General features: G+C 41.4%; 1 protein-coding gene across 2 annotated transcripts in view; it reads left to right on the top strand.

The window, feature by feature from the left end:
* The window catches only part of LOC132422128 (zinc finger protein 474), a 125,981-nt gene that overhangs the window by 76,080 nt on the left and 36,067 nt on the right, over nt 1-13,834 (top strand). The window contains exon 4 of one of the 2 annotated variants that reach the window (XM_060006969.1): nt 9,444-9,479. The exons of the other annotated variant lie outside the window; for it this stretch is intronic. Coding sequence (XP_059862952.1) covers nt 9,444-9,479 — 36 coding nt within the window. The remainder of the gene's footprint in view (nt 1-9,443; nt 9,480-13,834) is intronic. 2 annotated transcript variants of the gene reach the window in all.

The following is a 13,834-nucleotide window of genomic DNA, read 5'->3' as shown; positions in this document are numbered from 1 at the left end:
GATATTGAGCTGCATGAGCTGCTTGTAAATTATGGAGATTAATCCTTTGTCACTTGCTTCATTTGGAAATATTTCTTCCCTTCCTGAAGGTTATCTTTTCACCTTCGCCTTTATGGTTTCCTTCGCTGTGCAAAAGCTTTTAAGTTTCATTAGGTCCCATTTGTTTATTTTTATTCTTATTTCCATTTCTCTAGGAGGTGGGACAAGAAGGATCTTGCTGTGATTTATGTCATAGAGTTTTCTGCCTATGTTTTCCTCTAAGAGTTTTATAGTGTCTGGCCTTACATTTAGGTCTTTAATCCATTTCGAGTTTATTTTTGTATATGGTGTTAGGGAGTGTTCTAATTTCATTCTCTTACATGTAGCTGTCCAGTCTTCCCAGGACCACTTATTGAAGAGGCTGTCTTTTCTCATTGTATATTCTTGCCTCCTTTATCAAAAATAAGGTGACCACATGTGCGTGGGTTTATCTCTGGGCTTTCTATGCTGTTCCATTGATCTATATTTCTGTTTTTGTGCCAGTATCATACTGTCTTGATTACTGTACCTTTGTATTATAGTCTGAAGATTGGGAGCCTGATTCCTCCAGCTCCATTTTTCTTTCTCAAGATTGCTTGGGTTATTCGGGATCTTTTGTGTTTCCATACAAATTGTGAATTTTTTTGTTCTACTTCTGTGAAAAATGCCATTGGTAGTTTGATAGGGATTGCATTGAATCTGTAGATTGCTTTGGGTAGTATAGTCATTCTCACAGTGTTGATTCTTCCAATCCAAGAGCATGATATATCTCTCTATCTGTTTGTATCATCTTTAATTTCTTTCATCAGTGTCTTATAGTGTTCTGCATACAGGTCTTTTGTCTCCTTAGGTAGGTTTATTCCTAGGTATTTTATTCTTTTTGATGCAATAGTAAAATGGTAAATTGGAGTCGTTCCTTGATTTCTCTTCCAGATTTTTCACCTTTAGTGTATAGGAATGCAAGAGATTTCTGGGCATTAATTTTGTATCCTGCTACTTTACCAAATTCATTGATTAGCTCTAGTAGTTTTCTGGTAACATCTTTAGGGTTCTCTATGTATAGTATCATGTCATCTGCAAATAGTGACAGCTTTACTTCTTCTTTTCTGATTTGGATTCCTTTTATTTCTTTTTCTTCTCTGACTGCTCTGGCTAAAAGTTCTAAAACTATGTTAAATAATAGTGGTAAGAGTGGACAACCTTGTCTTGTTCCTGATCTTAGAGGAAATGGTTTCAGTTTTAAACCATTGAGAATGATGTTGGCTGTGGGTTTGTCATATATGGCCTTTATTATGTTGAGGTAAGTTCCCTCTATGCCTACTTTCTGGAGGGTTTTCATCATAAATGCGTGCTGCATTTTCTTGAAATCTTTTTCTACATCTATTGAGATGATCATATGGTTTTTCTCCTTCAGTTTGTTAACATGGTTTATCACATTGATTGATTTGTGTATATTGAAGAATCCTTGCATTCTTGGGATAAACCTCACTTGATCATGGTGTATGATCCTTTTAATGTGTGGCTGGATTCTATTTGCTAGTATTTTGTAGAGGATTTTTGCATCTGTTCATCAGTGATATTGGCCTGTAGTTTTCTTTCTTTGTGACATCTTTGTCTGGTTTTGGTATCAGGGTGATGGTGGCCTTGTAGGATGAGTTTGGGAGTGTTCCTCCCTCTGCTATATTTTGGAAGAGTTTGAGAAGGATAGGTGTTAGCTCTTCTCTAAATGTTCGATAGAATTCGCCTGTGAAGCCATCTGGTTCTGGGCTTTTGTTTGTTGGAAGAGTTTTAATCACAGTCTCAATTTCAGTGCTTGTGATTGGTCTGTTTATATTTTCTCTTTCTTCCTGGTTCAGTCTCAGAAGTTTGTGCTTCTCAAAGAATATGTCCATTTCTTCCGGGTTGTCCATTTTATTGGAATAGAGTTGCTTGTAGTAATCTCTCGTGATCCTTTGTATTTCTGCACTGTCAGTTGTTACTTCTCCTTTTTCATTTCTAATTCTATTGATTTGTGGCTTCTTCCTTTTTTTCTTGATGAGTGTGGCTAATGGTTTATCAATTTTGTTTATCTTCTCAAAGAACCAGCTTTTAATTTTATTGATCTTTGCTATTATTTCCTTCATTTCTTTTTCATTTATTTCTAACCTTATCTTTATGATTTCTTTTCTTCTGCTAACTTTTGGGTTTTTTGTTCTTCTTTCTCTAATTGCTTTAGGTGTAAGGTTAGGTTGTTTATTTGAGATGTTTCTTGTTTCTTCAGGTAGGATTTTATTGCTATAAACTTCCCTCTTACAACTGCTTTTGCTGCATCCCATAAGTATTGGGTCATCATGTTTTTATTGTCATTTGTTTCTAGGTATTTATTGATTTCCTATTTGATGTCTTCAGTGATTTCTTGGGTATTAAGTAGTTTATAGTTTAGCCTTCATGTGTTTGTATTTTTTACAGATTTTTTTCCCTGTAATTGATATCTAACCTCATAGCATTGTGGTCGGAAAAGATACCTGATACAATTTCAATTTTCTTAAATTTACCAAGGCTTGATTTGTGACCCAGGATGATCTATCCTGCACAATATTCCATGGGCACTTGAGAAGAAAGTGTATTCTGTTGTTTTTAGATGGAATGTCCTATAAATATAAATGAAGTTCCATCTTGTTTAATGTATCATTTAAAGCTTGTGTTTCCTTATTTATTCTCATTTTGGATGATCTGTTCATTGGTGAAAGTGGGGTGTTAATGTCCCCTACTCTGATTGTGTTACTGTCAATTTCCTCTTTTATGGCTGTTAGCATTTGCCTTATGTATTGAGGTGATCCTATGTTGGGTGCATAAATATTTACAATTGTTATATCTCCTTCTTGGATTGATCCCTTGATCATTATGTACTGTCCTTCTTTGTCTCTTGTAATAGTCTTTATTTTAAAGTCCATTTTGTCTGATATGAGCATTGCTACTCCAGCTTTCTTTTGGTTTCCATTTGCATGGAATATCTTTTTCCATCTCATCACTTTCACTCTGTATGTGTCCCTAGGTCTGAAGTGGGTCTCTTGTAGACAGCATATATAATGGTCTTGTTTCTGTATACATTCAGCCAGTCTATGTCTTTTGGCTGGAGCATTTAATCCATTTGCATTTAAGGTAATTATCGATATGTATGTTTTTATTACCATATTCTTAATTGTTTGGGGTTTGCTTTTGTAGGTCTTTTCCTTATCTTGTGTTTCCTGCCTAGAGAAGATCCTTTAGCATTTGTTGTAAAGCTAGTTTCATGGTGCTGAATTCTCTTAGCTTCTGCTTGTCTGTAAAGGTTTTAATTTCTCCATCAAATCTGAATGAGATCCTTGCTGGGTAGAGTCACCTTGGTTGTAGCTTTTTCTCTTTCATCACTTTACATATGTCCTGCCACTCCCTTCTGGCTTCCAGAGTTTCTGCTGAAAGATCAGGTGTTAACCTTATGGGGAATACCCTCGTATGTTATCTGTTGTTTTTCCCTTGCTGCTTTTAATATTTTTTCTTTGTATTTAATTTTTGATAGCTTGATTAATATGTGTCTTGGCATGTTTCTCCTTGGATTTATCCTGGATGGGACTCTCTGTGCTTCCTGGACTTGACTGACTATTTCCTTTCCCATATTAGGGAAGTTTTCAACTATAGTCTTTTCAAATATTTTCTCAGTCCCTTTCTTTTCCTTTTCTTCTTCTGGGACCCCTATTATTCGAATGTTGGTGTGTTTAATGTTGTCCCAGAGGTCTCTGAGACTGTCCTCAATTCTTTTCATTCTTTTTTCTTTATTCTGCTCTGTGGTAGTTATTTCCACTATTTTATCTTCCAGATCACTTATCCGTTCTTCTGCCTTAGTTATTCTGCTATTGATTCCTTCTAGAGAATTTTTAATTTCATTTATTGTGTTGTTCATCATTGTTTGTTTGCTCTTTAGTTCTTCTAGGTCCTTGTTAAACATTTTTTGTATTTTCTCCATTCTACTTCCAAGATTTTGGATCATCTTTACTATCATTACTCTCAATTCTTTTTCAGGTAGACTGCCTATTTCCTCTTCATTTGTTAGGTCTGGTGGGTTTTTACCTTGCTCCTTCATCTGCTCTGTGTTTCTTTGTCTTCTCATTTTGTTTAAATTACTGTGTTTGGGGTCTCCGTTTCACAGGCTGCAGGTTTATAGTTCCCGTTGTTTTGGGTGTCTGCCTCCAGTGGCTAAGGTTCACTCAGTGGGTTGTGTAGAATTCCTGGTGGAAGGGACTGGTGCCTGTGTTCTGCTGGATGAGGATGGATCTTGTCTTTCTGGTGGTCAGGACAGTGTCCGGTGGTGTGTTTTGGGGTGTCTGTGAACTTATTATGATTTTATGCAGCCTCTCTGCTAATGGGTGGGGTTTGTTGCTGTCTTGCTAGTTGTTTCTCATAGGGTGTCCAGCACTGTAGCTTGCTGGTCATTGAGTGGAACTGGATTTTAGCATTGAGATGGAGATCTCTGGGAGAGCTTTCGCTGTTTGATATTACATGGAGCCAGGAGGTCTCTGGTGGACCAATGTCCTGAACTCTGCTCTCCCACCTCAGAGGCACAGGCTTGACACCCAGCCAGAGCACCAAGACCCTGTCAGCCAAACAGCTCAGAAGAAAAGGGGAAAGAAAGAAAGAAAGAAAGAAAGAAAGAAAGAAAGAAAGAAAGAAAGAAAGAAAGAAAGAAAGAAAGAAAGAAAGAAAGAAAGAAAGAAAGAAAGAAAGAAAGAAAGAAAGAAAGAAAGGAGAAAGAAAGAAAGGAAGAAAGAAAGAAAGAAGAAAGAAAGGAAAGAAAAGAAAGAAAGAAGTAGAAGAAAGAAAAATAAATATAAAATAAAAAATCAAAAAATTATTAAAAATTAAAAAGTAATTTAAAAAAAGAAAGAAAGAAGAGAGCAACCAAACCAAAAAACAAATCCACCAATGATAACAAGTGCTAAAAATTATACTAAAAAAACCAAAAAAAACGGACAGACGGAACCCTAGGACAAATGGTAAAAGCAAAGCTATACAGACAAACTCTCACAAAGAAGCGTACACGTACACACTCACAAAAAGAAAAAGGAAATATATATATATTTATATTTTTTAAAAAAGAGAGCAACCTACTCAATAAACAAATCTGCCAATGATAATAAACTCTAAATACTAAACTAAGATAAACATAAAACTAGAAACAAATTAGATTCAGGAAGCAAGCCCTAAGTCTACATTTGCTCCCAATATCTACCACCTCAAGTTTGGGATGATTCGTTGTCTATTCAGGTATTCCACAGATGCAGGGTACATCAAGTTGATAGTGGAGATTTAATCCGCTGCTCCTGAGGCTGCTGGGAGAAATATCCCTTTCTCTTCTTGTTCACACAGCTCCTGGGGTTCAGCTTTGGAGTTGGCCCTGCCTTTGCATGTAGGTTGCCTGAGGGTGTCTGTTCTTTGCTCAGACAGGATGGGGTTAAAGTAGCAGCTGATTCAGGGGCTCTGGCTCACTTAGGCCAGGGGGAGGGAGGGGTACGGAGTGCGGGGCGAGCCTGCGGCGGCTGAGGCTAACGTGACATTGCAGCAGCCTGAGGCGCGCCGTGTGTTCTCCCGGGGAAGTTGTCCCTGGATCACGGGACCCTGGCAGTGGTGGGCTGCACAGGCTCCCAGGCAGGGAGGTGTGGATAGTGACCTGTGCTTGCACACAGGCTCCTTGGTGGCGGCAGCAGCAGCCTTAGTATCTCATGCCCGTCTCTGGTGTCCGCGCTGATAGCCCGGCTCACGCCCATCTCTGGAGCTTGTTTAGGTGGTGCTCTGAATCCCATCTCCTCACGCACCCGGAAACAATGGTCCCTCGCCTCTTAGGCAGCTCCAGACTTTTTCCCGGACTCCCTCCCGGCTAGCTATGGCGCACTAGCCCCCTTCAGGCTGTGTTCACGCCGCCAACCCCAGTCCTCTCCCTGGGATCTGACCTCCGAAGCCCAAGCCTCAACTCCCAGCCCCCACACGCCCTGGCGGGTGAGCAGACAAGCCTATCGGCTGGCGAGTGCTGATCTGCAGTGAGCCTCTCTGCAGGAATCTCTCCACTTTGCCCTCTGCACCCTTGTTGCTGTGCTCTCTTCTGTGGCTCTGAAGCTCCCCCCACCCCCCGCCAACCCCCATCTCTGCCAGTGAAGGGGCTTCCTAGTGTGTGGAAACCTTTCCCCCTTCACAGCTCCCTCCCACTGGTGCAGGTCCCGTCCCTATCCTTTTGTCTGTTTTTTCTTTTTTCTTTTGCCCTACCCACGTACGTGGGGGAGTTTCTTGCCTTTTGGGAGGTCTGAGGTCTTCTGCCAGCGTTCGGTAGGTGTTCTGTAGGAGTTGTTCCACATGTAGATGTATTTCTGATGTATTTGTGGGGAGGAAGGTGATCTCCAAGTCTTACTCCTCCGCCATATTGAACATCTCCTGTGATGGTCTTTTAGGGAGCGATGGTTCCCAGTTCTAATGAAGTAGGGATGTCTGGAGAGAGTCGGGGTCCTGGGAGCACTTCTTGTTCTTTGGATCTGGAAAGTGGTCTACCCTAGAGCACGTGGGGCCTCGTTCAGATTTAGGGGTATTTGGTGCAGAGTTGTTCCCTTTCTAGGCTGTAGTGTCACATGTGATGGGGTAGTTAAGGGAGGTTTGTGGGCCTCCCTTAAATCCCATAGTAGGCCACACTGTATCTGGAAGAAAGGCATCTTATCAAGAGCCAGAGAGCCAGTAAAACATCTCCATGTGGTAAAGTATGTTAGACTTTTCCTGTGTGCTTATGTTACTGAACCAAACTTGGGTCTGCTTGCCCAAGCACAGTAAAGCCAATCTACTAACACTGGGTTGTGGTAAAGGAAAGTGCAGCATTTATTGCAGGGCACCAAGCAAGGGTCCAGGGCAGCTAGTGCTTAAAAGACCTGAACTCCCAAAGGCTTTCAGGGAAAGGTTTTTAAAGACAAGGTGAAGAAGGGGGTTATGGGATGTGTGATCAGCTCATGGACTTTCTTCTGATTGGCTGATGGTGAGGTAATTGGCATTCAGCATCGTGAACATTCTGGTTCCAGCCGGTCTGAGGGTCTAGGTGTTTGTGGGCAGCATGCAGTTAACTTCTTCCACCTGGCGGGGGTTTCAGTATCTGCAAAACAGCTCAAAGGACATGGCTCAGAATATTATCTATAGCCCTTAAGGGGGAACTAAAGGTCCTTGACTTTTTTTAATGCCTAAACTATTATTATTGGGTCTTGTTTGACTGTTTTCCTTTCTTTCTGGATTTTCTCCCTTCATTTTAAAATATTTTTTAAAATTTTATTTTAGGGGCCTCCCTGGTGGTGCAGTGGTTGAGAGTCCGCCTGCTCATGCAGGGGACATGGGTTCGTGCCCTGGTCCGGGAGGATCCCGCATGCCGCGGAGCGGCTGGGCCCGTGAGCCGTGGCCGCTGAGCCTGTGCATCCGGAGCCTGTGCTCCGCAACGGGAGAGGCCACAACAGTGAGAGGCCCGCGTACCGCAAAAAAAAAAAAAAATTAATTTTTTATTTTTTTGGCTGTGCTGTGTGGCTGCATTTTCTCACTTCTATGATTAAATTTATTCTTTGACTAAAATTTTTCTATAGACAAAAGACAGGCAGGGGACATGTTGGGTGGTGGAGTTTTGTTCTGGGAAGGCCCCATAGGGTCCTGCTTGGTGTTTACAATTTCTGAGTATGATGTCTAGCTTAAAGAGCCTTCTCCCTCCCCAAGACTCTATAGATTCTTACATTTCTTCTAACAATTTTCAGTTTTTATATTTAGCCTTTAATTCCTCTGAAATTTTATTGCTATATGTTTGCATAGTAGGGATCTTTTTTCTTCATTGCAGTTTTTCCGTATCATTTATTAGTTAGTTTATCCTGTATATGAATGGATGTCGATCTGTTTTCCTATCTCTGCAACATTATCACATGGTTTACATGCTGTATCTTTAGAGGACATTTTGATATTGTATGACAAAGGCCTGCTTCTTTTTCAAAAAAAAAATTGGCTCTTCTTACTTATCTCTTCTTCTAGATGAATTCTAGAATCAAACATGTCAAATAACATAAATAATTCTGCTAGGATATTGATCTGTATTGAATCAAATTGATAAATTTTTTTAAGGAAGAATTAGCATTTTTACAATATGTACTCTTTCCATTCAGGAACACTATACAATTTGTGTTCTAAATCATAAATCTTCAATCCTGAATTCCATTCACCCACCCATGCTAATTTGCTTTGCCAGTAACAATCTTTTTGCATCTTTTCTACTTTTTTGTGGACCCCTTGGCATCTCCCTTTTCACAGCCATGTGTTTTCAGATAACTCTAAGGGGCAGTGAATACACAGGGAATGGAGAGTTTGAGGATAGTAAAACATCACACTCAAATTTTCTAACTACTGGGAGTTTTTGTTCTTTTCTTAAATATATCTTGTTAAATTGAAATATTTCTTCTCTTAAGTGCTCCAGAAAAGATTTGGAAAGTTTTGCTTTAGACCCTGAAGATGTCCACATCAATAGTTTCTCTATAATCAGATAGTTATAATACAAAGCCATATGAAATTAAATGCCAAACATCATTGCAAATCAACATACAGCTGGAAAAGCACTCTACATAACTCAATATATTTTTCAGGAAACCAAAATCTTCAGCAATATCCATCTCCTAAAATGAGGATGTTCATAAAGAAGAAAATCATTTTTATTCAGCCAAATTATTTATTCCACCGACCAAGGCTAATCACGGCATGTGATTAATAATATTCACTTAAAATTGCATCCTGGGAAGTGTTTTCACTTAGGTTTAATGAAAAACACTTGGAAGCAATTGAATGCTGTGGAGACGTGGTTAGTTATTATCCTTGTTTATGAATTAGCATGATTTTAAAGAGTGGTTGATGCTGAAGGCTAAAGTTTTTATTTCTTTTTCATAACAATATTCCACCCAAACTGAAACAGAGAGATTGACAAGTGTAAGAGGGCATTTAGCCTGCAAAAGGAGCCAGAAGCTAGAGATTTGGAATCAGAGGTGGTGGGACTGGATAGTCTGATGAAAACCGTGGAGCCCAGAAGGTGGTGATAGAGGCTCTTCTCTCCCCTCCCTGTGCAGGCATCTCAATTTGTCCAGTTTCTTAACCCAATGTTAGGGTAAACCTAATTTCAATTATCTATGGTCTCCTTGTTCTCATGGAAACAAGAATAGGAGGAGACAGGGTAGCATAGAAGGAATGAAAACTTGTGTATAAATCTGAGCCCTTGGGTAGGACTTTGATTTCCCAAGTCACTGAAGACTCCTATTCATAAAGAACATGTATGTTTCGATAGCCTCTGTAAGGATGGTTAGGATTTTTTTGGGGGATGGATGATAAATTTTTTTTAATTAATTTATTTTTATTTTTGCCTGCATTAGGTCTTCATTGCTGCGCACGGGCTTTCTCTAGTTGCGGTGAGTAGGGGCTATTCTTTGTTGCGGTGCATGGGCTTGCCATTGCGGTGGCTTCTCTTATTGCGGAGCACGGGCTCTAGGTGCCAGGCTTCAGTAGTTGTGGCTCGCGGGTTCTAGAGCGCAGGCTCAGTAATTGTGGCACATGGGCTTAGTAGCTCCACGGTATATGGGATCTTACCCGACGAGGGGTCAAACCCGTGTCCCCTGAATTGGCAGGCGGATTCTTAACCACTGTGCCACCAGGGAAGTCCCTAAAATTTTAATCATCAATAGTTTCAGCTTAATAGTAAGGTTTTTGGCAGATTTTGGTACAGCTAATTAGTTCAAAGGGAGCTTATTGAAAGGCTTAAACTACTAATGACTGTCATACACAGCAAAAATTTAAAAAGTGTTTTCAAGCAGAGCACATAGAGAACTGAGATGTTACAAGAAGGAGCTGGAAGACTAAAGGTGCCTTTTGTTATGTTAATGAGGTGACCTTTGGAAAGTGCCCAAGGATGCTGGAATGTAGCCAGAAGAACCAAACAGGGGATTAGAGGGTTGGAACTTTCAGCTCCACCCCCTGACCTCAGAGGAGGGGAGAGGGCCCTGGAAACTGAATCAATTGGCAATGGTCAATGATTTAATCAATCATGCCTGTATAATAAAGCCTCCAGAAAAACCCAAAGGAGAGCTTCCAGGTTGGTGAATGCATGGAGGAACGGAGAGAATGGTTTGCCTGGCGAGAGCATGGTAGCTCTGTTTCTGAATTAAGTCATTAAGTCATATGGACCCTGCTTGGGCCCTAGCCCCTCTGTCTTGGTGGGGGGAGGGGTTTTTTTCCATTCGGGTGGGGTTCGGGCAGCCTAATAACGAAACTGAATCTGACATTGACAGAGCACAAGCTTTCTTCAGTGGCCAAAGAATGGAGAAGCAGGAACTAAGTTCACAGATCTACTTCTCACCCATGTGGCGAAAGGGACTTAATTTTAAAGAGTAAAGACAAAGGGAGGAGGAGTGGGGCTATTGATGGGGAGGCATACGTATTAGTCGACCAGGGAAGGGGCAGGGCTTTTTCCAAGGGAGTGGGGTGCCACCCCCTTTTTATCCTTTTTTGGTCCTGAATGTCTGGTCGTGGCCACTGGTAGGTGTGTCATATAATACACTAATGTAGTAAAAGCAGCATATAATGAGACTCAGGGTCGGTTGGAGGTCAGATTTGTGGCCACCTGGTCCCAGCTGGTTCCATCTGTTTTTTGTTTGTTTGTTTGTAGCTTCCTTTCTTATCTCTGGACCCTTTAACTTAAAGACTTATGTTAACTCCTGCTAAGGGGCCCGGGGGTGGGGAGGTGTTGGCAGGTTTGAGCAAAGACCTGGAGCAACTCTGGCAACAGCTCCATGCTCTTTCCCCATACCTTGCTCTATTCATCTCTCCCATCTGGCTGTTTCTAAGTTTTGTATACATTCTTTCATAAAAAAAAAACCCAGTAATCTAGTAAGTAAAATGTTTCTCTGAGTTCTGTGAGCTGCTCTAGCAAAATAACTGACCCAAGGAAGGGGTTGTTGGAAGCTCTAATCTATAGCTGGTTGGTCAGGAGCACAGGTGATAATCTGGATTTGCAATTGGCATCTGCAGTTGAGCGGGGAGGGGCAGTTTGGTAGGACTAAGCCTGTGGAATCTGATGCTATCTCCAGGCAGATAGTGTCAGAATTGTGTTGAACTGTAGGACATCCAGCTGGTGTCTGAGAATTACTTTTGACGTGGACCCTCCACCACAGTGGAATTGGATAAGAATCTTTAAGCACTTAGAACAGTATTGTCACAAAGAAGCTCTCAACAGACCCTGCCTATTATGGCAGAGATAATTAGTGCTCAGAGCTTATTTATTTGTTCCATTGCACTTCCCAGCCTCCCCTGCAGTTAGTTTAAGGCCAGGTGCCTAATTATAGTCAATAAACTGGAGCAGAAGGACTGAGGCAGGTAAGAGCCAATGAGCCTTTGAGATCTCTCCTTCCCTGATGAAGAGAACTTGGAGACCATGAGTTCCCATCGGTAGAGCACCAAGATAGAGCACCACCCCTGCTACATCAGGGTGCAATGAGGGTGACAAATTGTTGTGTTACAGTACTGAGATTTCAAGGTTAACTCATCACCTTAAGATGTCTTCACTAGGTAAGGAAGACATACGATTTTACTATTAGAGTTTCTTTGCAAGTATTAATTCTAGATAATGACTAAGAAAATGAGTAACTGACTTCTAGTTCTTCATAAGCAGAATTTAATCCCCTTGAGGGTAAGGCCTTTATCTATCTTATTTACCATTGAAACCCCAGTGCATAGAGTAGTGCTTGCTTGGCACATAATTAAGTGCTAAATATATCTCTTTTGTGCAGGTACTGTGCCTTTTCAGTATGCATAGCATTCTTCATACATTGTATAGTGCTCAAGAAATTAAAACCATGGTCTTTACCCTCAAGGAGTATATAAGCCAAATGAGGAGACAAATATACCTTTTCTTCCCTTGCCTCCTTCCCCCCTCACCCCCCAGGTACACAAACCAATGACATTGCTGCTTCAACTAAAGACACTATATTTAAACGCTAACTTATGCCATAGATGGAAGGTGTTCCATCTGTAATAGAGAAAGAGAGACCAGGTGAGTGAAAGAGAGAGGTTAGTGACATAGTTAGAGGAAAGACCCAGGATTCTGGATATGAGACTACAAATGTTGATGAGACAGAGCCAGGCTAGAAGAAAAATATGGGTGGAAAGGACAAAGAAAAAAATTGGATGGTGGATGTCATGATAGGCCACCCAGACACCCCCCACTTCGGGACTTAAGCACTCACTCATTCCTCCAGCCGCTGGGACGGTTGACTGCTGAAGACCCCTCTGGAAACAGCCCTCAGCTGAAGAAAGCCATCTGGGTCAAGGTCTCACCCTCTTTCCAGGGACAACCCATATCCAATGATCAATTGATGCCAAGATGCAAAGGCTGGGCCTCTTGCCTCATTGAAGGGTCCCAGCTCCAAGCATCCTGTGGGGTTATAGAGGCCTCTGTTGTGACCTTATCACAGCCTGACGTTTGTCCTTGCCCAGGCCTGCTCTCCTTACTTCCCTGCAGGTATCACTTACGAAAGTAGGCCCCATACTTCCTGCATGCAGATCTCCACCTCAAAAATCTTCTCAGGGACAAGCAGCAAGTCATGAAGCATCACACAAGCCAGGAAGAGCTTAGACTTGTTGGAGTTGAGAACACAGTCACTAATGACTTCTGAGGAGGGGAATGAGGGTCTAGGAAGGATTCGGCTGGTGATGGGATGGAGGGTAGGTGGAGGCGAAGATCCTTCGTTTGCAAAGGCAAAGATCACTTTGACAAAGTCTGCTCCACACTCTGTGAAGCCCTTCAGTGAAATTCCATTGTCTAGACCCCAGAATATTTTCCCAGAATGTGTCTAGAATTTCAAAGTTCACTCAGGACTCTGAGCTACATGTCTGATGAAAAGAAGGGAGTGAAATTCCTTCCTTGGCTCTGCTTCAAGCAGGATCACTTGACTAGAGAAGAGTGTGAGAAGTAGCCAGAGTTAAAGGTGAATGCTCCGTTTCTTGAAGAAAATGTCAGCATTTTGTGACCTTTCTCAACATAGAATTGGGATTGTGAGGGAGTGAACAATGGAAGGGAAGACAGCATCCTTATGGGGAGAGCTGACTACAGCTGCTCGTTCTTACCACTCAGATCTTAGTGTTCCACAGTAGCACTGGCCATAGAATAAAACACCAGCTGATAGGAATATTCAGTCAGGAGAGAGAGAGAAGCCAGGGGCAGATAGCCAAGACGAGCTAAGTCGACCTAAGAAGCTGTGGAAAATAGAGATCAATGAATATTGTTGATTGTTTGATGTGGTAACGTTTTCAGGTACGATTTACGTAACATTGAGGATCCTTTCTCTACATTAATTAAAAGACATTTTCTCTCTTCCCAACTTTGTTTTCATCTCTTACCTGTTGCTTTAAAGATGTTTGTGATGGCAGCGGGAGTACCAGAGCATCAGGTCTTAGAGAGTGATCGCTACAAGAATGATGCTCATTTCACAGAAACTACGTGTAGATCTAAAAAATGGTATCAATGGAGTCTTGGAAAACTATTATTTTGATTGGAGCAGTTTTAGAAGTGTTGATTGAATATTTAAATAAGAACTTGGGGAAAAAAGTTAGCCATCCTAATGTTTTTATAATGGGTCCATTAGCTCAAGTGAGCTTGGCATGCTGTCCTACTGATCGTAGGTGGAGGGAGCCGATGTCGTAAGATGTAAATGGGGATCTATGGATTCAAAAAAAAGAACAAAGATGGGACATCCTGAGGCAGGACGTGTGC

The sequence above is a fragment of the Delphinus delphis genome, chromosome 3 (genome assembly GCF_949987515.2).
Source record: "Delphinus delphis chromosome 3, mDelDel1.2, whole genome shotgun sequence".
In the NCBI taxonomy this organism is placed as follows: Eukaryota; Metazoa; Chordata; class Mammalia; order Artiodactyla; family Delphinidae; genus Delphinus; species Delphinus delphis.
Note: the sequence above shows the minus strand (reverse complement) of the source record. Positions and strands in the feature narration are given on the sequence as shown.